Here is a 24,756-nt window from a genome sequence, read left to right on the forward strand (position 1 = left end):
ACCAAACTAAAGGGACTGTACACCAAGTTTGCAGTACTATGTAGTAATGTAGTAATATGATTTTTTTAAAGCTTACTAGGACTTTTTGAAGCTTTCATAGGGGCTTTTCTATTTAACAAATAAAACTATCTTCCATTATAGCCACATTTACATTTTTCACTTTTTTTTAAGCTTTTCTCTCATCTGTCAGACACAGTTTGAGCCCCTGACTCAGTTTTAGAGAATAAACAGCTCTGTTTATGTCTACTTGAAACGCAGGTGATTTGTGTCAGCTTTATGACGTATCTCACAACTGATGTGAAAGCAGCTTTATGTACCAACAGTCACAAAAAGCTACTGTCAGGATCACATTGTGGCCCAAACATGTAAAACTAAAGCAGGAGGAATGTTTTTTTTTTGTTTGTTTTTGTTTTTTTCTGCCACAGCTCTACCGCCTCTCAATCCTCGCTAGAATCTGCTTAAAGTTGCTCGTTTGGCATCGTGTTACTAAAACCAACAAATCACCCTGAAACTTGGATCTTTGTGTCAGCTCCTCTTGTTCAGCATTATTCTAGCCATCAGCTTCCTAGCCTTATGACACTGGGTGAAGGTTGCTAGGCAGAGACGCTGTTTTTGTTTTGCAAAACTTAGTATGTTAGCTGATAGCCTGCATGGCAAATTTATCACTTTTTGGATCCTGGTGTTTTTATTAAAACTGTACAATGGTAGAAAGGAAAACACACCTCTGGCTATTTACTTTAAAGTTTCTGTAAACTGTGTTCAGTTGGGGGCGGGAAGGATGAAGGATGGACCTGAGGAAGGGGGCAGCACCGCTGTGCATTTGCGTTGATGGACTGACGAGCCCTCTGGTCAAGTAGACCCTCCCTTTTGCTTACTCGCACACACACACTCTCTCTCTCTCGTTTCGTCTCGTCTGAGCGAGGGAGACTCAGCTGCTGTCCCTTTAAGAGCTGAGCCCAGATCTCACAGCTTACAGCGAGGGAGGGAGAAGAGGAGGGACAGAGGCACAGAGAAAGACGGAGAGGGAGGGTGTGAGGCTGGAAGTGTGTGAGCAGAGAGAGAGAGAGAGAGAGAGTGAGAGAGAGCGAGAGCAAGAGAGAGGGAGAGAGAGAAACAGCACTGTGTGTGAGAGGTTGAAGGATCACTTCAATCCCGTCTTGTTTTTGGGGGAGACTAACCTTGTTCATCTGAAGCATTGTCGGACTGTTTTATGTTGTTGTTGTCGAGAGAGACGGACCCTTACTCCAGCATGCTCACTGAGCCTGAGCTACCTCAGGAGTGTAACAGGTACGTGACACGTTCTGCCGCTCACACACTTCCACACACACACACACGCACAGAGATATATAAATATAAACACACACATTCGCATGTAGATGACAGAAAGTAGAGAGCGGACGATTCAAAGACAAGCAGACGTAAATGTGTAAAGTGTGTGAAAACAAGACTGGGTCGGTGTGTGCGTGAAGTAACTGACTGAGCGGAGTTTGACTCTGACTGTGGGATGAAATGTTAAGACAGAGTTGATGATTCACTCCCTATCCTTTTAGTTCAGATAACATATGCAAAGCTGGAGCAATATATGTCCGGGGATGTGTTTGTTTAAGCTTCGGTTGACAGATGACTCCCACTCCCCCCCGGTCCGCCTCCCCCGGCGTCCCCCCTCACTCTTTTTCTGTCCGTCCAGAGTAAAACTTGCGCTCATTCAAATCTTCCACGGACAAAACTGCAAAAAAAATCTAAAATAAATAAATAAATAACCCAGACGAGCACAAGTCAGAAAGACGAGGCGAAACGTGTCAGTCAGAATGTGCGATCATCTCCTCTCATCATCTCATCTTCGCTTCTCACCACAACTTTATTTACTTCTGCTTCCCTGTCAGCGCTCATGCGTCTCCTTCTGTAGCAGCCGGGTATATTTAGGCGCAATCAGACACAAGTGCATGGAAATGCTCAGCTGAATCATTTTTTATTTTTTTTATTTTATTTTTACGTTTTTGTTGTTTTTTTATTATTATTATTATTATTTTTCCAATCAGGATTTGCCTCATGTCATAAATGTATTTTTTGTGGGGGGGCGGGATATTTTTTTGTTGTTTTAATCCAAACTCAACGCATGAAAACAAACCCCTCCGTTAATCCTGTTCTCAATCTGTACGCTCTTCTCGTTGTTATGCCTTATGCTAATATTAATCTCACTGTGCTCCTCTGTTGTTTGTGCAGGCCTGCCTTCGTTTAGAGGTGTGAACCCTCTAACCTTGCACTGTCAACACAAGTGGCTTTTGCCTATGCAATAATGCTTGTTTGATCCTCATACGGCGAGAGGCAGATTATGCTCTAATACATTTTAATTCTAACTCACACATATCATAACATGGGTAACACCGCTCTTTCCTCTCTGCTTTCTCTCCCTCCCTCTCTCCGTCTCTCTCTCTTGACTTTTATTCCATTCAACTCTCTGTTTTTGCACTGATGAAACTAATCTTTTGTTCTGAGATAAACTAGGGTCGGCGGTGTGGATTTCAAGGGGGGGATTTCCGTGGAGGCAAAATATTTAGAAGTGGCAAAAATGTGTTTTTAATAAACCGTTCAAATCCTTGCAAAGTGGTTGAGGAGGAGGAGAGAAAGAGAGGGACAGATAACAACAGCTAGAAGGAATTAAACATTTAAAGGATTACACACAAAAAGCAGAATGTATGGAGATAAATGTAGGGATTACAATGACTTAGGAGGAGAGCGCTTAAAACTCTTGCTTTCCAGTAATGCACTCCATCACCGCGGCTCCGGCCGTGTTTCAGAGCGTCTGCATGTTCATATTTGGATGTGTGCACGCAAGACGGAAAGAGAGAGAGAGTGGGGGTATCTTCCACTGTGTACTTGTGTGTGTGTGTGTTTGTGTGTGTGTGTGCGTGCGTGCGTGTGTGTGATTCAGCCCCAAAGGTTTGCAATGATGCTCTCAGTTCATGTGCTACAGTAAGTGTTCGCTTGCTTTTCATCATGCTGCTGCTGCTTCTTTCTCTTCTGCTCATTTGTAAGTTATTGAAAATGTTGTTAAAGTGTAGTTTGACAGTGTTTAAGAAATATTATCTTAGTTTGAAGAGTAGGAAGTTAACATTTTAATTAATCAGATTAATTTTGTTCAATTTCCTGGCTTCACCTTTTAACTTTTACGAGCTAAAAATTTAACACTTCTTTTTTTCTCATCGGAAATATCAGAAATTATAGTTTTCTGAATGTTCTGCTGTGTTACAGAACTTTAACGCCCGGTTGAAATGAGTCAAATCTGCAGGCACGGCCTTGTGTCTTCGCACTGAAAACACATGAAGAGAAAGAAAAGGAGAATACCAAAGCAACAAAAACAGAGACAGAGAGAGAAAATAATAATAATAATAAAAAAAAAAAAAAAAAAAAAAAAAAAAATAAATAAATGAGATTTGAAATTGTAGCCGTAGGCAGAGGAGAGAGCGAAATGAAGGGGAAAAGGGATGATGTGGTCAAACTGACACATTCCTCACCAGCAGACATTTGAAGCAGGTTTTTACAGAAAAGTGAGAGTGCCAGAGATGAAGTGAATAGAGGGGCGGGTGTGTGTGTGTGTTTGTGGGGGGGTTATAAGGAGGAGAGGAAGAGGTCTCTGTCAGGGTGGTGTTAAGGCGGTGGTGGATTTTCACACCCCTCCATTTGTCCCCCCTCGGTTTATAGGTGTGTGTGTGTGTGTGTGTGTCAGCAGTGGACATGTCAACACTTTGAACGGTTTAAGCGGGACGACACTGGTATCCAATCTGACATCAGAGCGCCGCTAAGAGCCCAGAGGAATTGTCTGGATTTCAGTGACACAAAAAGTCTCATTATTAGTAATTAAAATGTAGCCTCGGAGATGGAAGTTCATTTCATCGCCTCGCGTAAAGTGCTGTGACAGCTGCAGCTTTATTTGCCTTTCAGATTTGGATCCTAACCCAAATGGACAATTAGCAATTCATAAAGTAAGACGCATTGCTATATACGATTAAACGACATTAGCACGATTAGCAGTAAAATGCTGTAAAAATCAAATAAAAAACAAGGTGACATTCTCTCAATTAGTGCTTTATAATTTGTACTACGGATGTATTTGTGTAAAACTTCTGACTCTTCAAATTTTGTGTTTGCAAGTTGTGAGACACGTTTGTTTTCGAAGACGTTTCCGCAGCTGTTGATCGCTCATTTCTAATTTTGAGTGAGCAGTTCTGCTTCCAGCTTAAGTGTCGCCGTACTTCATGTAAAAGTGTGTGTGGGGAGGGAGGGAGGTGCGGGTGAGATTAAGGCAGTTTGAGTTGGGGCTTGGGGTGGGGGTGGGGGGTGGAGAGAAGAAGAAGAAGACAGAGAATTTGTGAGAGTGGAGTAATTGAGCAGAATGTCCGTGCTCTGCAAACTAATTCACCGTTCTCTTCTCTCCCCCTGTGGCCCTGTCTCGGCCTCCCTCGCCTTCCCTTTCTCCCTCTCCCACCCACCCACCACATCGGATTGGAGTCCATTGTCTAGGCCATATTGTCTGTCCCCAGAGAGCCTTGATAACCGTGTCTCCATCCGCGAAGCAATGAGCGGGGGGGAAGAGAAAAAAAGAAGGGAAAGACAGAAAAATACCAAAGGAGAATGCTAAAGTGCCCCGGCCCGGGTTGATCAGCTGACCCTCAGGGGGTTTCTGCACAGGCTGCGTTTGTTCTTCCCGTTGTGGTGGTTCTGGCTCAGAGAGGACGGGATAAAAGAAAGCGAGAGTGATGAGAAGAGCTTCAGTGTCAGAAGTGACCGAGAAGGAGAAGGAAAGTGTGTGTGTGTGTGTGAGTGTGCGGACAAAGGTGTCCCCCCTGCAACCTCTTACCCTCCAGGCTAACTAGAGTCGGGTCATATGACATGTGGGTCATCGGGTGGAGGTCAAATGTCAGCAGGGTGCATTCCAGTGTCAGCAGAGCAGAGAAACACCAACAGAGCCCGCTCGATACGAGCCGGTCATCGGCGTCAGGATAGACTGAGACCCAAACGTGAAAATCGTTTTCTACCTTTTTAAAGTCCCGTTTATCGGACTAAGTTACCGAAGGATCTCTAGCTGTGTGTTCACTGCTGCCTCTCCCCCACCTGTTGCTGTGAGAAGGCTGTCTTTATAGCAGTGCTTCAGGTCACCAAAAACACAACCAGTCGTGGTGCGTAAACTACAAAAAGTGCCACCCCTAAATTCCCATCACTGTAATGCTGCTTTGCAGAAATGTGATGCATCAGAATCATCTTAACAAGCAAATGTTTAAAATATTATTTAACAGTAATCAATTGTACTAAAATGCTAGCAGCAGTTGGAATAATTTCTACTTTTCTACTTTAAAAGTGATTAGATCTTTCAAATTTTTTGAAGTTGTGCGAAAGACCGTGAAAAGTGGGGTGGTGTTCTTAAAGGCCGCCATGCGTGGATGTTGCTTACACTTTCATTTCCATCCTATTTGTTCATCCACCCTGCCTGTAGTACACGCAGTCACAGAAAAAAAAAATCCTCCATCTTTCCACAGTCCACAATAGGAGACGGTGTCAGGATCTACAACGAAACCTCTGTCTCTCCAGGTAGCGAGGGGGAAAAAGGCCGGGACAGTTTGGGGGCGAAGTGGGAGATTTTCAAAGCCAGATGGGAGTCTGTGGATGTGTGTGAGAGAATAAGCTTGTGTGTGTGTGTGTGTGTGGGTCTGCTTTGCAAGGGCAGGCCAAGTCGCTGACAGTGAGACAAATGCCGCGACTCCTTTATGGATTGCTTAACAAATGCGGCACAAACAGAGGCCCAGCTCAACAATGGTAAAAAACACTGTCCCCTCGCTCAATAAACATTATCCCTCTCGCGAAGCACCGGGGGATCCGACTCACCATCCGCCGGATGCACTTCTCCTTTCTCTTTCTCTCTCTCTGCTCCCCCATCGTTGTCTTTCTTCCCTCTTTTTTTTTTTTTTTCTCTAAAGCAATACTCGAGTTTTTCCCACGAGCTGTTTAGGCTTCGAGAGCCAGACAGCAGCAGACTTTCTTCCCTTTCCCCTCGCTTCAATGCAAGGGGAAAGGGCACAACAGTGCTTACCGACTGTGGTGATGTCCACTGACTCAGTGTTAAGGCATAAATATAACGTCGAAAATATGAGGAAAGTATGAGGAGTGATGACTAAAGCTTTGGGTGGATGAGCAAAGAAGAGAAAAGAGAGAGGATGGTTCTCCCAGAGGCCGCATGAGTTGGCCTCCGTCTTCTGCTTTGCAAAACGCAGGACTTTTTTTTTCTTTTTTTTTTTCCCCCTGCATGCATGCATTCATGTGTGTGTGTGATTAACAGCGGTGACATTAGGGTTGTGTGTTATTGCCTTTTGTGGTTAAGCTGGACAGGAAACACGGTTTGGGCTGCCGGCCGGCGATTTAGGGCACCACACAGAGGCCGCTTTGTGTTTGTGAGGCTGAGTGTGTGTCTGTGCCTCTGTGGGTGTGTCTGTGTGTGACCATGAGTGTTCTGCAGTACATTTTGGAGCTTTGACTTGCATCTCTAGCTGCGTTTCCATTGACCATGTAATTGTGCAAATTGGAATTACGAAAATAAATTTGCTTAATGGAAAAGCACCAATTAAAAGAACAACATATTTTTTTCATAAAAAGTTAGTGTGCGAGGATGAGGTGGTTTCTCGACTGTACTGAAATTAGCTTATTCCATAAAATTGCAATGGAAATACATTTTTCCCATCAAACGAAACATGTGATCACTACTGTTGGACAACAAGATGATGGTGGACCATGTTTGTTATTGACTTACTGCATGAACAATCACATGTAATTTTAATTGTTTCTTGTTTAACCCTGCCACAGTCTTAGTGCAATTCTCAGGAAGAGCGCAGCATATGTCACAGTCAGACAACGAGGAAGCGGCGGGCTGTCCTGTCAGACCGTCAGATCCCGAAACTGAATAACAAAAAATAAATAAATAAATAAATAAATAAATAATTAAAAGCGCACGCATTTTCAGTGCAATCCGCCGGGACTGTGCGCAGGGTTCAAAGCTTGCTGGGTCCAATGAACCTCGTCTCTTATGACACCGCATTTGCAAAAATTGTGTTTTTTCAACATTAGCAAAATATCAAAATACCTTATTTAAAAGTTTGAAGTCACAGACAGAAAGAGGTTTTCACCTAATTTGAAGCCGTATGAGCTTTTCCTTTCCGCTACTCTTCCCACTATTTAAATGGACAATCTATAAATAGCTATTAGGGAATATCCTTAAGAGTCTGCCTAGAGAGGGGGAAAAGTGAGACAGGAAAACAAGGGATGGAAAGAAGTTCTTACAAACAGCTGATTGTGTGAAGAGAGACCAGAGAGGAAGACGACGCCACAGAAGATGTGAGCGCAGTAAAGGAAACGTTAGGATAAGTTCAGCAGTGTGTAACAGAGAGAAGCAGGATGGAAAGGGGATAGAGATTTGTTTCCACTTTAAAGCTAAAAGAGGAAAAGGGAAGCGGAGAGGAGGAGAGGGGTGGGGGTGAAAATGACAGCAATAAAGCAAGTGATAGCTCGACACGCGGGGGGAAACATTTGTTTAAATTCCTGCCTGAGGTGTCATATGGATTTAAATGCTGCGGTTGGCTCCTAGAAGGCAAAAGGCACCCTGGTCGCCTTATCTAAAAAGGCACATTCCGCTCAACTATTTTTGATATCCACTTCCAATTTCCCTCAGAGAGCAATTTCAAAAGATGGCTCACATTTCCACAGATAGACCCACACCTGAGTGACAGTTCTTGGTACACAATAGATGTCTTCTTAAAAAAAAAAATAAATAAATACTCCCTCTTTTTTTTAAGCGCAGATCATAGCTGGTATTGACATTTTTTGCAGGCTAAAACAATGGGAGTTAATTTAAAAAGAAGCTGCTCACACACACACACACACACACACACACACACACATGAATGCAACACACACACATGGAATTCTCCAGAGGAGGCTCCCACGCTCCCTGAAAGCTTGTTCTGAGTAGAGGAGTTAACAAGAGCAGTTAGCACTATGATTATGTTAGCAGCCAGACACACTGAGCGAAACACAATGTGTGTGTGTTTGTGAGAGAGAGAGGGAGAGACATTTCTGCAATGATTGCGTTGTCTTTTCCTTCCCCCTCATTGACGCTTAAACAAATCTTTGTCCCCGTTCTGCTTAATTCATTTAAAAAGTGTGTTTTTCTAGACATCTTTGCCTGTTCTCAGTCACGCTTATGTCTGTATGTGTTGTGCGTGTGTGTGTGTGTGTGTATGTGTGTGTGTGTGTGTGCGCACGTTGATTACAGGGAGCAGCGGCCAGGAGACGGTTAACCACCGCTGATGGCGATTACTCGGGCCGTTAATGGACGTCCGTCGCTGTCCGATTAGTGACTTAGCGGCGGACGACATATGTGATATGAGAGGGACTTAGATGAGGAGCCACTAATCATCAAAAAGCCAAGGGGAAGTGGCGCTCTAATCTCAGCTTAGCGCTCTCACTGTGTGCACCGCTTCATGTGTGCGTGTGTGTATGCTGGAAGAGTTTTTTTTATTTATTTTGGGAGCATTTTTTTTGCTGGAAAAAAAACAAAAAACTATGCAAATATTCAGCAATTATAACCTGACCGACTATGCCGATTTATCAGCTTAATAAAGCAGCATCTTTTTTTTTTTTTATCTCAATAAATCCTCCCATCATGCTTTCTCTACAGGCCTCCATCAGTGTGACAGGCCTGCCAAACTTTAAATGAAGTAGCCGGCGTAACCTGCACACCCGCTGTGCCCAATTGTGTAGTAATTCCACTTCAAAGGCAAATGAGGAGAGAGAGAGAAAGAGAGGTTGGGGGGAGGGTGTGGGGGGGTTACAGCCAGAGAGGAGCTGTGAAAAACCTCAGCGTTTGTAGTCATCCACCTCTGAGGAAGTTGTGGTGGGCCTGGTGGGGGGGCAAATGGGAAAAGAAGGGGAAGAAGAGGAGGAGAAAGAAAATCTTATGGCGTGAAACGTTGACCACATGAGAGGGCGAAGTCACCCCCCCTGGTCCCGCTGCGGTCGTTCTGGTCCGGCGTGTTGTATTAAAATACGTAACATAAGACAACTGTTTCTATTTGAAGCAAAAGAGAAATATTCTTTCTGCTACTCAATTGTTATGACATATTGATTTGCAGTTCTAACAATGTTGTCTATTTTGACTTTACAACAGAAGCTAAGCAGAAACATAGAACATATAAACACCCAATGAAATTTGTTGAAGGTTTTAGTCTTTGTGACAGACGTGCAGAACATTATTCCTTAATGCTATTCAGCTCTTACTATAGTAACACTGAGACAAATCAAAGGAAAGGTCTGAGTTTCCTGTCATATTAGCCATTTTGTGCCATTCAGCACTACAATCATGAGTACAGCCTTATGTTAGCAACTTTCCCAATATAGTTTCACACAGCGATGATCAAACAATAAGATTTTTCAAACACCAAGACAAGAAGCGTCTCCAATAAGCCAAATTTATCTTGATTTTAAGCTAGCCAAATGTGAAGTAGCCTTTCTTTAGCTAGCTAACCAGAAATCTCTGGCATTTTCTTGGAGGATTTCGCAGTTTTGAAACACCAACTTTTCAAACCTTGGTATACTTTGGTAATAATAATCGACCAAATCCTAATTTTCATATTTTGAATCTCTGTATATTTCCTAATAGCTGAATGTATCTGTCTTTTGAGGGAAGGCTAAGTGTCATAACGTTTCTTTTATGGAAGCTATCCAGAAAACTGAAGTAACTTCTGTATTTTCTCTGGCTTCCTATGAAAAGGACAGGAACTGTTTGCTATTTTGAAACTGTAACTTTTTAATCTTATGGCTGGGAGCCGGTTCTTTCCTGGTTTTGTATGTATGCTTGTGTGTTTATTTTTTTGGGTTAATATTTAACTCTGGATTCCCAGTCCCATTTGGATAAGCCCGAGGAGCTACTGTGGTTAAATGATGGATAGTAAAATTATAAAATCCAAATTAAAAGCCTCCCATGTTTGCGGGGAACCTTCTGTAGCAGAAGGTGCATAACTCAAGGGAGAGGTCTGAGGATTCAGAGCTGACCTCAGGTCTGCGTGTCAGCTCCTGGCCAGACAGAGGTGTATACAGGGGTACAAGGGGCCGTGTGTTTGTGTCCCATACAAAAGGCCTTAGTGTGAGAGAGTGAAAGGAGGTAAAGTAAACAGGTAGTGATGAAGACAGACCAGCAGTGTTAAGGCCTCTGTTCTGTGTGAGCTCACACGTGTGTGTGTGTGTGTGTGTGTGTGTGTGTGTGTGCGCGCGCGCCTCGGTTCGTGTGTGCGCGAGTGCTGCGTGGCTCAAAAGGCAGTTTGTACAGCTGGGTCTGCCGCTTGCATTGGACGGTGTGTGAAGCGCCACATAACACAGGCGCCAGCACAGGCGCTCTTTACAACCCAGGGATCATAACTGTTTTTGCAAGTCAGTTTCAGTTTTCGTGTCAATCAGATTTAGAGATAACGTCTTGATTGTCATGATCAAGACGAAACAAAACCTCCAGCGGCCATTTATAGCCACGCTTTTTTTTTTTTTTTTTTTATTCGCTGAGCTAGGTGGAACGTCAAGCAGAGATAAAGAAATCTGCTGTTCCTGTTGATGTGTTTTCATGCTGTTCTTGTGCTTTTTTTTTCTGGACATACTGTCCTTTTTATGAGACCAATCACTTCAAGTTCAGTGTTGTTTTTTGTGGAAGGATGTGGAGTCCGGTGAATTATGTTACTATAAGCAATAAAACAGCAGTTATTGAAAGAAACATTTTGATTTTGGCATGAAAGTTTCTACCTGGTATTTTTGGTTTAGTTTCTAGGTCAAACACTTAAAATAAGATAAAACTGACTTACATGTAACTTTTCAGCAAGATATAGGAACTTGTTTTAAGTCAATAATTCATTAATATTGATTTATCCACTGGCAGATTATTTCACTTGTAACAAAAAATGTTTTCCAATATGTAAGTGGAATAATCTGTCAGGGGAACTGGTATTTTTAATCATTATTAAGGAATTATTCACTTAGAACAAGTTTCTATATTTTGCTGAAAAGTTACATGTAAGTTAGTTTTGTCTTATTTCAAGTTTACTAAGATATTTGGACTAGAAACTAGACCAAAAATAGATTCTGTCTTTTTGCTGTGCATCGTCGCACGACTGATTAAAGCTGCTATCCAGACTTTTTCTGTAAAAACAACAAAGTCACTTGAAGTAGTTTATCACATATAGGGCCAACATGTCACAGTGGTTCTACGTGTTGTAAAAGTTACATAATCATCAGAAGTACCAATAAAGACCAAACTCACACAAATGCATGGCTCAGGTGACATCACATCAGGTCACTTTGGGGGAAACATGGTGATGGAAGCATCACGCTGTGGGGATTCTTCTCTCAAGTTGGGATAGAGAAGTTTATTAGAGTTAATTGGGAGGTTGATGGAGGAGCGGGAGGTTTGCCTTCCAGCAGCAGAAATAATAATAAAAAAAACCCTAGGTGTTCTTTTTCCATCTATAAATTTTGCAGTTAAAATCTCCCAGAATCACCTGCAAGTCATTAAATCACAACTTTTTTTTGCTATTTTACTTCAACCCCAGCCTTACCGAGGTGCGATAAAGTTCTGCGTCCGGCGAGCGGCACTCAATGCCGTTTGCTTTTCCACCATCATGAGGTAAATAAGCGACGAATTAGGAGCAGGGCTGCTCCGAGGAAGAATGCCAGATGTACAGTCCAGAGGAAATCCAATAGAGTCAAGAGTGTAATCAGTTTACTGGAGACAAGCGGGGAGCATGGGGGGAAGAATTTGAGAGAGAAAGGCCGAGGAGGATGACAGAGCCAATTAGAGCGCGGCGCGGTATGAATGCAGGACAGAGACGTGTGCAGATGAGTGAGGAAAACAGCTTGTTATTTCAAAGGGAAATAAAGAATTAGAGGAGTTTGAGGGGTGAGCGCCTGTTGCTTGTTGCTTATTGCTTGTTTTTTTCTTTTCTTTTCTTTTCTTTTCTTTTTTTTTACCACTTTGCAACACAATCAGTTTCCCAGAGTCCCTCCGTCCCCTGTCATGTGTTGGCTCTGCACCCCTGAGCGTTAGCAGCCTATTACCCAGGGTCATAGTCGCAGTGGCTTCAAGGCTGACAAGTGCATCTGAAAGCACTCAGGCGACGCTGAGAACCACATTAAATTCTATTATTGCCGCATAGTCACTTCATCCCTATTCAGCTGAAGTACAGGGAGGCAAATTTACCTTGCGAGAGACAGAGTTCATCTAATAGATGTGGCTTTATATCCTTTTCCCTCTTTTCAAGGGAACAAAGCCACGGTAACAAATGCAAACAGCAGGGCTGTCATGTTGCCAGCTATTTTTTCCTCCGGTTCCTCTATTGTCCACAGGTTTTTCATAAATACATATTACTGTCACTGTACATTCTGCCCTCGCTCCATTCTTCTCTTTTCTTTTTTTTTTCGCCGCTCTTTCCCCCCCCTCTCCCTCTCCTCCAACAACCTGTGTTTCTGCGTGAAAAGACCTATTGTCAAGACGTGGTCATTTCCTTCACAATGCCCCATGCAACATGGCTCCATTTTAGCAGTAATGGCCTTGTCCTTTTGGGGGAAGTGAATGCTGAATGGCCCCCGTGGTAAACACAGTGTAAGACCTCGGAGCAGGTTTGAAGGTCTGCCAGGCGGCTGGGGCGATCACAAGCCGGCTGGAGGGGATTTATTGAAGAGGTTCGCTCAAAGAAATGCAGAAGAGCCAAACTTGGAGCATGTCGGAGCTGCGGAGACGAAAAAGGGCTTAAAAATTAACCTTTTACGACACCATTTGGGAGTTTATGAAAAGTACTTTTTTTTTTTTTTTTTGAAATCGACAGGAACTTCCTCCATCTTACAAGCCGTATCCCCTTTTGAATATTGCTCACTCTTCCTCTCGTCTCTCCCTCCTCTCCCTCGTCTTTCTATCTCCTACTCTTTTCCAGGATGTCTTCCAAGCGACCAGCCTCTCCATATGGGGGGACAGATGGAGAGGTAACCATGGCAACCAGCAGACAGCGAGTGGAGGACGAGGAGAGCGAGGGACCGGGCGGTGTCATCCACCTCCCCCTGGCCTCCTACTGCGGAAAGGTGTCCCCTCACTCGCCCCCCAGCCGCCACTTGGATAGCCCCCCCAGCACGGTAAGGACACCTTTATGGGGAGTTTTGGGGGGGTTGGGTCCCGACCCGTTTGCTGTCTCTTTGGGGAGGTAAAGCACACACCCATGGGAAGATGGAGGGCTTGAAAGGTGACATAGGTGAGCCACCAAAGTCCTTCTAATCAACTCAACTCAGCCTCTATTGGTGCTTGAGAGACGTTGGTGGAACCTAAACCTGAGAACACACACATAGACACACACAGACGTGGTGCTGGGGGAAAATGTTGCCTTCTGTATTTAATGAGTGCTTCCTCAGTGAGCTGGAAGGAGGACAAAAAAAAAAAACTGCAAATAAATTTTGCTGGAAAAATGTTTTCATTTGTGGATCCATTCAGCTAGAAATTAACTTCCCTGACCTTGCATGTTTGTCATCTCTTAAAATGACTCTTGAAAAGAAATTAATTCTTTGAGGGGGAAATTTCTATTTATTTATTTGCATATAATGGTCAGAAGTTTATGGATTTCAGAAACCTTTTTGCTTACGATGACCCCTACACATTTATTGCACAGCACCAACACCGGTATTAGAGAAAAAAATAAAATAAATAAACAGCACATGCCCCTTTGATGATTCACATGGAGACCTAAAAATGGAAGAATTGGACTTGCTCTGCTGGTAAACAGCAGCTTGTAGCTGGGAGCTGATTTGAATCAGAGCAGAAAGTGTCAGGCTACCGTATTTTGATGGACCATTAATGTTTGTGCTGCTTTGAGGTAATTAGACATAAAGGTGTGTAGCTGAGCCCTGCACTAGCTTCGTTTCCATTGGCCATATTTTTTCACATTACACAAGTCACATGATCAGAAACTCTCTACTGGCACAAACAAGAAGACAACAGGAAGTAGTTGGAGGATGACTGTGAAGCATGTTTTTTAATGACTTATTGCGTGAACAAACTTATTCACATGTGATGTGATTTTAATTGCGTTTCTTATTTAATGGAAGAACAGCAATTACGAAATTGTGTGTTGTTTTTTTTTACATATATTAAGGTTTTGCGCACATTTCTAATGGAAAAGCTCCACCGCTCCATCCTTTTTCTCCTTCCAGTTTTACACCATAAAGAGTAAACACCAAAAAGAAAAGCATTCTGTACACTATTTGAACTCTCTATTTTCCTTAAGTGCATGATTCAAAATAAGAATAACTCCAACTAAAATGTTAGATAACATTATCACAACTACTGTAATAAAATTCTCATATTGTGAGCGGTATGAAAATTATTATTATTGGATCGTGTTATTGATTTACTTTTATGCTACCAGTTGTAAAGTCGTTATTAATTAGTAAGGCTCTCTGCTGGGGGAGCCAGCCTGTATTCATGTAGCTCATAACTTCATATCTGCAGTTTTAAAGCAGATTTACTCTAATAGGAGTCGTTCTCATTTAGACTGCTTGACTTTCCGTGTTTGTCATATGCAAATATTCCCGGAGAGCTTTGTTTATCTTGGAAGTAAAGATGTCGCCTTAGTGGTTTTGAGGGAGCAGTTTCTCAGAAAGTTTTGGTGTACATTGATTCAAGAAACCAGAACTTTCCTCGTTGTGTAAAAGCAAAACAGGAACTGTGGCAGGTCGTTTTTCCAGGGCATTGGATGGCATATGTATGATGATGATGATGATGATGATGATGCGTTCTACATCCATTTTTAGTTGTGATTCATGACATGTTTTGGTATCTGCTGCTGATATTACCTGATGTGTTCCTGAGTAAGCAAACCACACTGTACATGAACTTTCATATGATTCACTTTCCTGTTAGGTCAATTGTGATATTTTTTTTTTTCTGTCTGAATTTTGAGTTACTTAGAGTTCCTGTTTCAAAAAAGCGATGACGTGCTCTTTAAGCCGATTTAGAATACCGTACATGCTGAAAACTGTACACGTACCTTCGTGTGATTCACTGCGCACCAACTTTTCCTCCGTTTGCCAAATGCACGCCTTGTCACACGCATTCAGATAACGACTGTCGACCTTTCCCCCCCATCCTGACAATAAACACTTGCACGCTATAAAACAATAAACAGTGTTTAGGAGTTGTAATGGAAAGCTAATTCTGTAATTAGCCCTGTGATTAGGCTCTCGGGCCCCTCCCAGGCTCCATGGACTCTGCATGTGTGACAGGTGCTGACTGTAAACCAAAGTCCTGGCCTGGGGAGGAACACCGCACACACACACACACACACACACACACACACACACACACACACACACAGTGGGTTATCTGTTGCTGTTGAGGACAGTGATTAGATTAATCCAGGTTCATTTAGATTGAGTGTATACAAAGTTGGTCTTATCGTTGTTATCTTCAGCTGATTGGAGAAGAAAATTCCTGAAAATTCACATTCAGAGGGACACACAGCGGCTTCATTACTGGATGGCAGAGAGGAGGCGCTTGATGTGGAGCATTGGGAATGGAGGGGTGTCTGAGGGGGAGGCTTATCCGACTGCCTGCTTATGTGTGTTAGGAATTTTTTTGAGCGGGAAAAGGAGGTTAACAGTGCCAATCCCTTCTCCGCTGACTGTCAGTGGATGGGAGTGAGGAGGAACTGAAAGCGAGAGGAGATTTACTAACCGGTGGAGGGGAGGGGGTGTCGACGGCACTCTTAAGAGATCGGGATGGGGGTCTCTTCCTCTCCAAAGCAGTTGTCGTAAGTGATAGGGGGGGGAAGTAAATGGCTCATCCGCCGCTGGTCGACTTGGAAGTGAGGCAGCAGTGGGACAGTGGGGAGGGGGGTCGGTGGGGGTGAGATTACAGCTTTATCTTGTCATAGTGAATTAGCACGGTGCTGGAGATGCGCTCAGCTACACACTGACCTCTTCATTCCGCCTGCCTCTTCACCTTTGGCTCCGACCGCTACACCTACACACACACACACACACACACACACTCATGCTGTTTCACAAAAACTGATCGGTGTTGGATAATGCCGTTTAAAAGATTTTTTTCCTGGACTTGATGGGAAATTGTGCTGCCCAGTGTGGTTTGCAACAGAATAAATGAGACATTAGTTTCTATATTAAGCTAATACAAGTAGGAACTTTGCTTTTTTTAGGACTATTAAAACCTTTTAATTTGGGTTCACTTCTGTAAACAAGATGCCAGAGAAAGTGGAAGCGTGAATGGAGTTTTCTCTGGTTTGAAGAACGGAGTAACCGAGGACTGCCCCTTCCCCACCTGTTGCTTTGTGCTGCTGTTTAGCCGACTTAGCAAAAGCCGCTACACTTTCTATCCTGTTGCTCACATGGTCAGTCTGATGCAGTGACTTTGTCTGGTGTCATGGAGCATAGCTTAGCATGTTAGCCCCTCCCCCTCATGTTATTGTGTACTGCTGGTGAGCTGGCTAGCAGGCTAATAGGTTTTCTTTTTTTTTTTTCCTCTTCTACAAGAAAGACAAATACAGTCAGAAGTTGCAAACCAAAGCAGCGCCACCTATCCTTTAAATTGAAGCATTGCTGTTTTAAAACAAACAGTTTAGGAAGTCAGGACCCATCTGTTAAAATCACTCGGTTCTGCTCACTTGGTTACACTTTCGTCTCACTAAAGAGCAAGACGAGGGTGGCTTTTTAAAATAATAGCCATCGCAAAACCCTTTGAGTAGGTCCTTTTTATGCTTTAAATATTTGTACAAATACCTTAAAAACATAGTATTTTGCTTAAAGTTATCACTCCATCAAAATATCTTACTTGCCTTTGCTTAGAATCCAGCTTAGGTGCAAAAAAAACAGGTAGACTCTGATTACTGGGTACAACCAATCAGCGCTGTGCTCAAGTATAACGCCACTGTACAGATAAAGACAAAAGAGACCTATTTAAGAGAAGCCTATTTAAAAGTAACTATTGTAGCGCCACAATAAGTCCCGGGGGCAGCTGCAGATGTGAGGTTTTGACATCTTGTTCCTTTGCCTCCTTTTCTTTTCATTCCTTTCATGTTTGTTTGCAAATCCTCGCCAAAAAAAAAAAAAATTGTTTTCACATCAGACAGAGGCGAGCATCTTCTTTCATAGACGTGCTAATGGATGAACACAAATTATTTAATTAACAGCCGAGACGCCCGCTTACACCGCGGAGAACTATACCGATCTTTCATCGAGCATTATTTCTCATTCAAATGCTCCCTTTCCTCTCCTTTTTTTCCCCTCTTCTTCTATCATTTCAATGTGTGATTACATGTGTGCGTGTGTGTGTGTGTGTGTGTTCATGTGAGTATGACAGATTTTACACAGCCATTGAGCAGTCTTGAGACACAGTGGTCACACTTAATTTCTCATGCCAGTGATGCACTAATGAATCAACACACGCTTGCCTGTCAACAGCGAGGGGTCGCCGTAAAATACACTGGTGCAGATTTTAGCTAAAACAGCTATTTAAAAACACCGCAAAAAAACAAAACAAAAAAAAAAAACAGCTGCAGTGTCAGATATAGTTACTAGGCATTGGGGAAGAATCTTTAAATTTAAGATTATTGCATGTTTAAAGGGCTTGATTGGAGTTTTAATTGTATTAAAATATGATTTAAAGCTGCCAGAAGTGAAATAATGTGTGTGTTTAGTCGTTGGTCCCAGCCTGAGGGTCTCCAGGGTCGGTGTCTGCGTTTAGCCATGGCATGTAAAGGGATTTGCTGCATGCGTGTGTGTGTGTTAGCAGGGTTTCTGAGTTTTGTTAAATAGTCTATCGGGGAGATTGGCAGCCCTGGCGTGGACCTGAGTCTCACCCCCCTGCAGGGAGCGATCAGTGACATCCTCAGTGTGTGTGCGCGCATGTGTGCGTGTGTGTGTGTGTGTGTGTGTGTGTGTGTGTGTGTTTTAGACGAGCAGCTGTTTCCAGCTCTTCCTACTTGCCACATTGTCCATGCCTTGATCCGAGGCGAAGCGCCAAGCATTAAATGTTTTTTCACGCGTACACCTTTCACAGCCCGAGACTTGTCAGGCTGGGGGTTCCAAAAAAAAAAAAAGAAAAGAGAGAGAGAGAGTTAGAGAGGGAAAAAGGAGGAAGGGTAGCAAACCGAGGGAGTTTTAAAAAAATAAATAACAGCAGCATATGTGCTGGCTGCTGGGAAAAAATAGCATTTAGATTTTTTTTTTCTTTTTTTGCTTCCTTTTTTTTTTTGGCAAGAGTAAAGTGTTTTTCAACCAGCCTCCCCTCACAGATGAGCTTAAGAAGACAAAAGTTGTTTAATTCGGTTCCATTGCAGAGGCAGTAAAAGGATAAAGAGAGTGAGGCGCAATTTTTACTTTGTTCCAGTCATTTGGAAGAGAATTGACATCTGCAAACTAAAGGCAGAACCGCCCACACTACCAGCCTGCCTCATCCAGTGCATATAAATACATATATACACACATACACACGCACACACACCTACAGGCTATGTGCACTGCCAGTGTCACACATATAGCAACAGAAATGGGTAAAAAAAAAAAAAGGGGGGCTGCTCGTACACATGCACTGAGCAGAGGGCATGAACGTTTACAGTGCTCCAAATTTCCGTTTGTACTCATGAATAAATGCATGTTGATGAGAAAAGTTTTTCAACCTGCGTTACAGCAGGAGGAGAGCTGAATGACACCCATTTACATCAGAAAATCTCTCTTTTAAAAAAAAAAAAAAGTGTTTCTAAATACGATGCTTCTGTTTGGTCTGCGCGCGCGACGCGTGGATTATGCGCTCGGAGGTTGATTGGGAACGAAGCGTAAGCACGTTAAGATGCCTGCAGGATCAGGCTGTCTGTCGGAGCTGGAGCCCCCGATGCAGCAGCTCCCCTGCTAATTCCGTTTGATCGGGAAATGACCTTTATTGTTGGACGCTGCCAGATGACATCTCCCTGGCAGCTTCTCGACAGCAACCTGCCCGCCTCCCCTCTCTTTTCGTCTCCCCTCCATATTCTTGTTCTGTTTGTTTTGTTTGCGCTCCATCTTTCTCGAAAGAAAGAGTGCGGCTCTTTTAAGTAGGCACTGGATTAGATAAATGAGATGTGACAGGTGTGACCGTTGCCTTCAAGATGCCTGCTCTCTGTCTCCCTGTATCTCTCTCTTTCAACTTGCACCTCTTCCATTTCCTCTAATAACACCGCTTCTCTCTCTCTTTTCTCTCTCTGTTTTTCTTGTCTTTGGATGTTGCGCTTTCCTCGACTTTGCATGCTCGCGCACCTTCTCTGCCTTTCCATTTTTGTTGCATTTGCATGTCGTGCCGCTGCTTTCTGATGCAACTCATAATCCCAAAGAAATCCGCTTTTTTAAGCCTGATATGTCCTAATCGGGAGCATAGGGGAGAAATGGAAGCAGCGCAGATAGTCGGGAGCAGCCGCTTGGTCAGGTGGTTGGAGGGGAGAGAGGAAGGTCTTTGAGGGCTTTAAAATCACAAGACTCTGCTGCGGTGTTAATGGCCGAAGCAGAAGTTCACTTCAGCCTCATCTTTTTTCCTCATATTTGGATCCAGACGAACTTGTTTGCACCTCTAGTAAAAGCTGAGTAGGAACCGTGAAAAACTTTACGGTGCAACACCAATTTGTGACAAATTCCTTCTGTTTCAACGCTTAAATGTTTCCAACTATCAAACAAAGGAAGTTGTAAGATGATGATTTCATTTGTTAAACATTGAAACCCAACCCACACCTCGTCCCCCTAAGCTTAACACCAACTGCCACACTTCCTCAATCAGTCCTGACTTTAACTAGGCCACTCCAAATCCTTCGTGCAGCTCTAATTTGAACCATTTAGAGGCACTTCTTCTCCTGTGCTTTGGATCACTGTTGTTTGAGCAAACCTCTCTTAGTAATTGTTGAATCATAAACATTGACCTTAAGTGCAGGAAGTGAGGTCTGCAGTGCTTTAGATGTGGACCTGGGTTCCTCTCTGACCTCCCAGATGAGTAGTGGTTGCTCCTCTGGCGCAACTGTGGTGGGCTGGACTTTATTACTGCGTTAATGCATGATCTCATGCTGAAACAGTGGAGTTATTCAGTGAGGGAAAACAATCCCATGTTCATGCAAATATCGGCACATTTCCTGCAAATGCTGTATAATCACCTCTTTCCATTAGTGCAGCATGTTGTCTTCTGTAGGTTCACAGAGAGATAGATTTGACTATTCCTCAGAGTCTAGATAGTCTCATCTACCGGTTTTCTGGAAGACTGAATATACATGGAACGGTCAGTGTTTTGGAGTGAATGTATTGTGAAATCTATCATGGTCCTTATCAATGTTAGAAGAGAAAAACTCCTGCAGGATTAAATATCCTCCCACCTGATCAACCAATGGGATGAGAGGCTTCTTCACCTTTTCCTTTGTTTTAAACTAAACTCCCCTGAAGGTTTTTTGTTTGTTTGTTTGTTTGTTTTTTTGCTGAATCTGAGTCTTTTCTCACGTGGCATACAGTTGATCAAAATCCTCATGTTTGCATTTGTGATGGTAGAACAGAAAGTGTAAATTTTGTTTGCATCATTTCCAAAACAACCTGTTGGCAACCAGATGGCATCTAGTGGTTACTATGGAGACCTGATGTCACTATATTCAACAGTTGTAAAACAGGGAGTTTTTATTTATTTACTTACTTATTTTTGGGTGTTGGGATCTCTGATCAAGGCATAAAAAAAGAAAAACAATTCTAAAAATAAAAAAATATAGGCTTCCGTTGTATAATTATAATTTTTTTTTACATAATTATCAATAGCATGAGTGATAATTTCATCTTTGGACATTGTTCCTTCAAGTTTTCAAATAAAAGTGCTGCATTGGTGCTGCAATAAAAGACTAACTTCAATTTAGATCTTATACAACTTTTGAATCCTCATAGCTGCGGTCGCAACTTGTCCGTCTGCGGCGGTGCCATGTGCAAGAACGTCTAGGAGCGGACGGGTGAATTATTGAGCGTGCTGACTTATTCAGAGTGTGGAAACACAACGAGCCGAAGTGAGAGAGTCAGTGAGGTGTGGAAAATGCCAAGTGATAATGCTCTTCTGGACCTCTCATATGGAGCTGGGCCACGAACAATGAAAGCATTGTCAATATTGAAAGCCACTGAGAAAAGAAAAAAAATACTTATTTTCATCTATTTTTTTAATAGGATCTCTTTCATAAGTATTTTTCTATTAAGAAACAGAAAAGAATAAAATCTGACGTTTGTAGCCTGGATGGCCTCATGTTTGACTCAGATCCACCTGTCACTCTAGGAGTTAATGTTTAGTTAATACACCAAGTGATATTTAATATAGTTGGAATTCCTGTGCACAGACAGTGCATGTGTGCCGCTGTCTCAGGTGGCGTGCCCTATACTGTAGCTAGATTAGCCAAAGATTAACCCTGTGGACCATTGACCCTCATGCTCACAAAGAGCTGAGCTGACAGACTGACTCATTTGTTGCTGGAATGCCACAGCACACCTTCGTGTATCAGAGTTCAAGAGGAAGAACGCCAGCGCGAGTTACGTTTTCCGTGTTTCTGTGCACACGGCGAGAAAATCTCTGCACCATTCTGTCAGTTGCGTGCGTTTGACGGCGACCTCCCTCGTGGTGTCACCCTTAATTGGCCTGAGCCGGCCGTAAGTCCATAATGCTGGCAGTAGAAACAAACACAGGTTTTACGGGCCAAAGATTAACCTGCTAAAAGTTACTTACTGCAGCCTTCACCTGCCGGCGTTTGGCAAAACGGTTCACGCCGCCTTAATTCTGTGTGGCTGCAAGACGTAGCCACAAACCTCCGGTGTGATGTTCGTGAGGATTAAATGAGACACGATGAAACAAACTACAATAACATATTTTGCCGAACGTGCAATTACTGCAAGAAACGATAATATTGTTTTTTTTGAGACCATTTTCAAGTAATGTTTTGACAATGACACAATAATGCAAGTTTGCCCTCTAAGAGACTTAATTTTGTAAGGAACACCTAACACTGGAATGGAAGGCATCTTAATTATCCAAAATAAAACACAACAATTGATAAGAATAGAAAATCTTATTGCCACCACCATGATTCACAAGGGGGAGTGGTATGTTCAGGGAAATCCACGGTGTTTATCTTTATCACACTAAAGGTTGTTATTACATGCTGGGTTTCCATAGTTCAGAGTGATGTCAGAACACCAAAGGCCCACCATGTTGTTTGGCTCTTTTACATCTTCTATTCATCTGGATTTTGAGTTCAGGTTAACACACACAGGGGAAATGTTCGAAATAAATCAGATATCAAATTTGGCATGAAAAAATCTGATTTTATTTGAAAGCCATGTTGTCCAGACTGTTGATACGTGAGATGCTCAGAGCTTATAGTGCAGGTTCATAATTTAACTCTGATTTTAACTTCCTCCCTGATCTGTCTGCTGTGCATCTCAGTGTTCCTGATGTTGTTTGTTCACTAATGTTCTCTAACAAACCTCTAAAGTCTTCATAGAAGAGCTGGATAAACTACACATAAATGGACAAAGTTTATTATTGTGTATTGGAGTAAAAATGTATTTGTAAAAATATATTTTTTCCCCTCTTCCACCTTAAAATCCATTTACAATTTAGCATCATTTTGTGTTGGTCTACTGCATAAACCCCAATAAATTATGTTAAAGCTTGAACAGTTTGAAAACTATGAAAAGCCACTTGGTACTCACTTAACTTTAAAACACAAAGTTTTATATGAAGGGAAAATAATCAACTATTTAGCTACGAGCTGCACAGATGCTCATTCAAAAAACAAGTCTTTGTGAATTTCAAGAGGTTATCGCACTTTCAACGTGAAAGAAACACCGAAGGATAATTAGTCCTGGTGAAAAGTTGGATAAAGGCTCAGAGCATTTACTTTTGCCTGCACTGTGTACATAAAAGTTGTTGTTTTTCATGGAAATGACTTGACACCTCTCCAGCGTTTTGTTCTTTCAAAAGGAACGCGTTGTTTGCCGTTTCCTCTGTTTGCCCGAGATGCAGCCTCAGCACTTGCTATGATGAATCTTAGGGACAAAAAAAAAAAAAAAAAAAAAAAAAACTACAGCAGTTCTGAAAGTTGGGCGCGCGATTTGGAGCGTTGGCGCTGGACGTCCCTCAAACGCGAAGGCTTTGTGATTAAGAGTTAGCGTTGACACTTTAGAGCGCAATGAGTGTCTCGCTGCCGTTTCATGTGTTCGCTCTGTCAACTGCCTCCAAGTCAGTCAAATGCAGATTCCAGAGGATGCGAGAGAGACGGAAGAAGTGCACCCTAACTTGAGATAACTGGCTGGGGATGAAAGTTGCTGCATTGGGTTGTAAGAACAGGAGATGGGGGGGAGGGGAATAAAGAGTTGGAAAGAAGGACGGAGATAATGAGTTGGTCTGTGCCAGCTCCTCCTCAATCTCTTTACTCCATCCACAGTTGCTTTATGTCTTCAAGTTTGGGTGATTTTTCAACTAATAAAATGTCGTCCGTCTTTCTTGATCCTCTCCGACCTGCAGGAGCACGACGGCATCAAGGGGAGCTCTCTGAGTCCGTACCCACAGCACAACGCTACCTCACCAGGCAAAGAGGAGGGCGGAGGCGGGGGGCGACCCTGCAGCGACGGCGGCTCGGCAACCGGCACCCTGGGGACCCCCGAGAGACGCAAGGGCAGCCTGGCGGACGTCGTGGACACGCTGAAGCAACGCAAGATGGAGGAGCTGATCAAAAACGAGCCAGAAGGTCAGTGACGGAAGCCCAGATGTTTCGTTTTCTCCAGCTTGTCCGTTCTTTCTTCCTTTCTTTCTGTCTTTCATTTCTGCCACCGTACCTTCTCCATGCCTCGTCCTCTTCTGCTCTGCGCTGAACCCACTCATGTTCAGACAAGAGGAGAGCCTTTGTTTACCCAGAACACAAACCGACAGCTTCAGCTGCTCGGGCCTATTGTCCGCGACGCTTTGCATATTTATCACAACCTGACAAGTAAGATGTGCACTCGGATGCATGTGTTCAAGTGTGAATGTTGGCCGCTTGAAAAAAGTGTTAACAACTCTCCAAATGTTTGCTGCTTTGAAATCAGGAGACATTCATGGGGAGGTCTCTCAGACGGACTTGTCTCAGTAACAAAAACACCTCGCCACCTTTTGGATGAAGCATTTTAAGCACCTAGATAAAGATTTCTATCTGTTCAGAAGGCAGAACCAGAGATCTGGCAGGGCCCTACAGAGCTTTGCACCACTAGCCTCTGCATTTTTATTCCCAAGCAGAGCCTCAGGCTACTAGTTGGAGTCATTCAAAGAGATAAATTTAGCCCATGGCTAATGCTCATTTATATTGAGTGGATAAATGGTGTCAAATTCCCTGGAATGCATGCTACAATCAGAATGTGATATCAATCTCAGCAATGGGTGTCTGTCTCTTTTAGGAAGATCATTTTAATATCATGCCACTTTACTGAAAGGGGCGAGGAGGGATTCTCAGTCAATATCAGTTTTCAATCAATCCTCTTAACAATGGCTTGAATTGATTTTTTTTTTCTTTTCAACTCACTTTAATAAAGCAAAGCGAAACCCAAACACTGTTCATGAACATCTCCTTTATGGCTCTTGAGACCTCATCTGTTTTTTGCCTGACAAAAATATGT

At 42.9% G+C, this 24,756-nt stretch overlaps 1 protein-coding gene across 10 annotated transcripts in view; it reads left to right on the plus strand.

The window, feature by feature from the left end:
• The window catches only part of sox5 (SRY-box transcription factor 5), a 245,942-nt gene that overhangs the window by 148,059 nt on the left and 73,127 nt on the right, over positions 1–24,756 (plus strand). For 5 of the 10 annotated variants that reach the window (XM_007577529.2, XM_007577564.2, XM_007577555.2 and 2 more), the window contains exons 1-3: positions 1,010–1,287; positions 13,011–13,206; positions 23,633–23,855. In XM_007577529.2, coding sequence (XP_007577591.1) covers positions 1,211–1,287; positions 13,011–13,206; positions 23,633–23,855 — 496 coding nt within the window. In that variant the 5' untranslated portion in view covers positions 1,010–1,210. Of the gene's footprint in view, positions 1–1,008; positions 1,288–13,010; positions 13,207–23,632; positions 23,856–24,756 lie in introns of those variants that run through there. The other 5 variants (XM_007577538.2, XM_007577572.2, XM_007577589.2 and 2 more) reach the window with 3 other exon arrangements.

This window comes from Poecilia formosa, unplaced genomic scaffold, assembly GCF_000485575.1.
Source record: "Poecilia formosa unplaced genomic scaffold, Poecilia_formosa-5.1.2 Scaffold9, whole genome shotgun sequence".
In the NCBI taxonomy this organism is placed as follows: Eukaryota; Metazoa; Chordata; class Actinopteri; order Cyprinodontiformes; family Poeciliidae; genus Poecilia; species Poecilia formosa.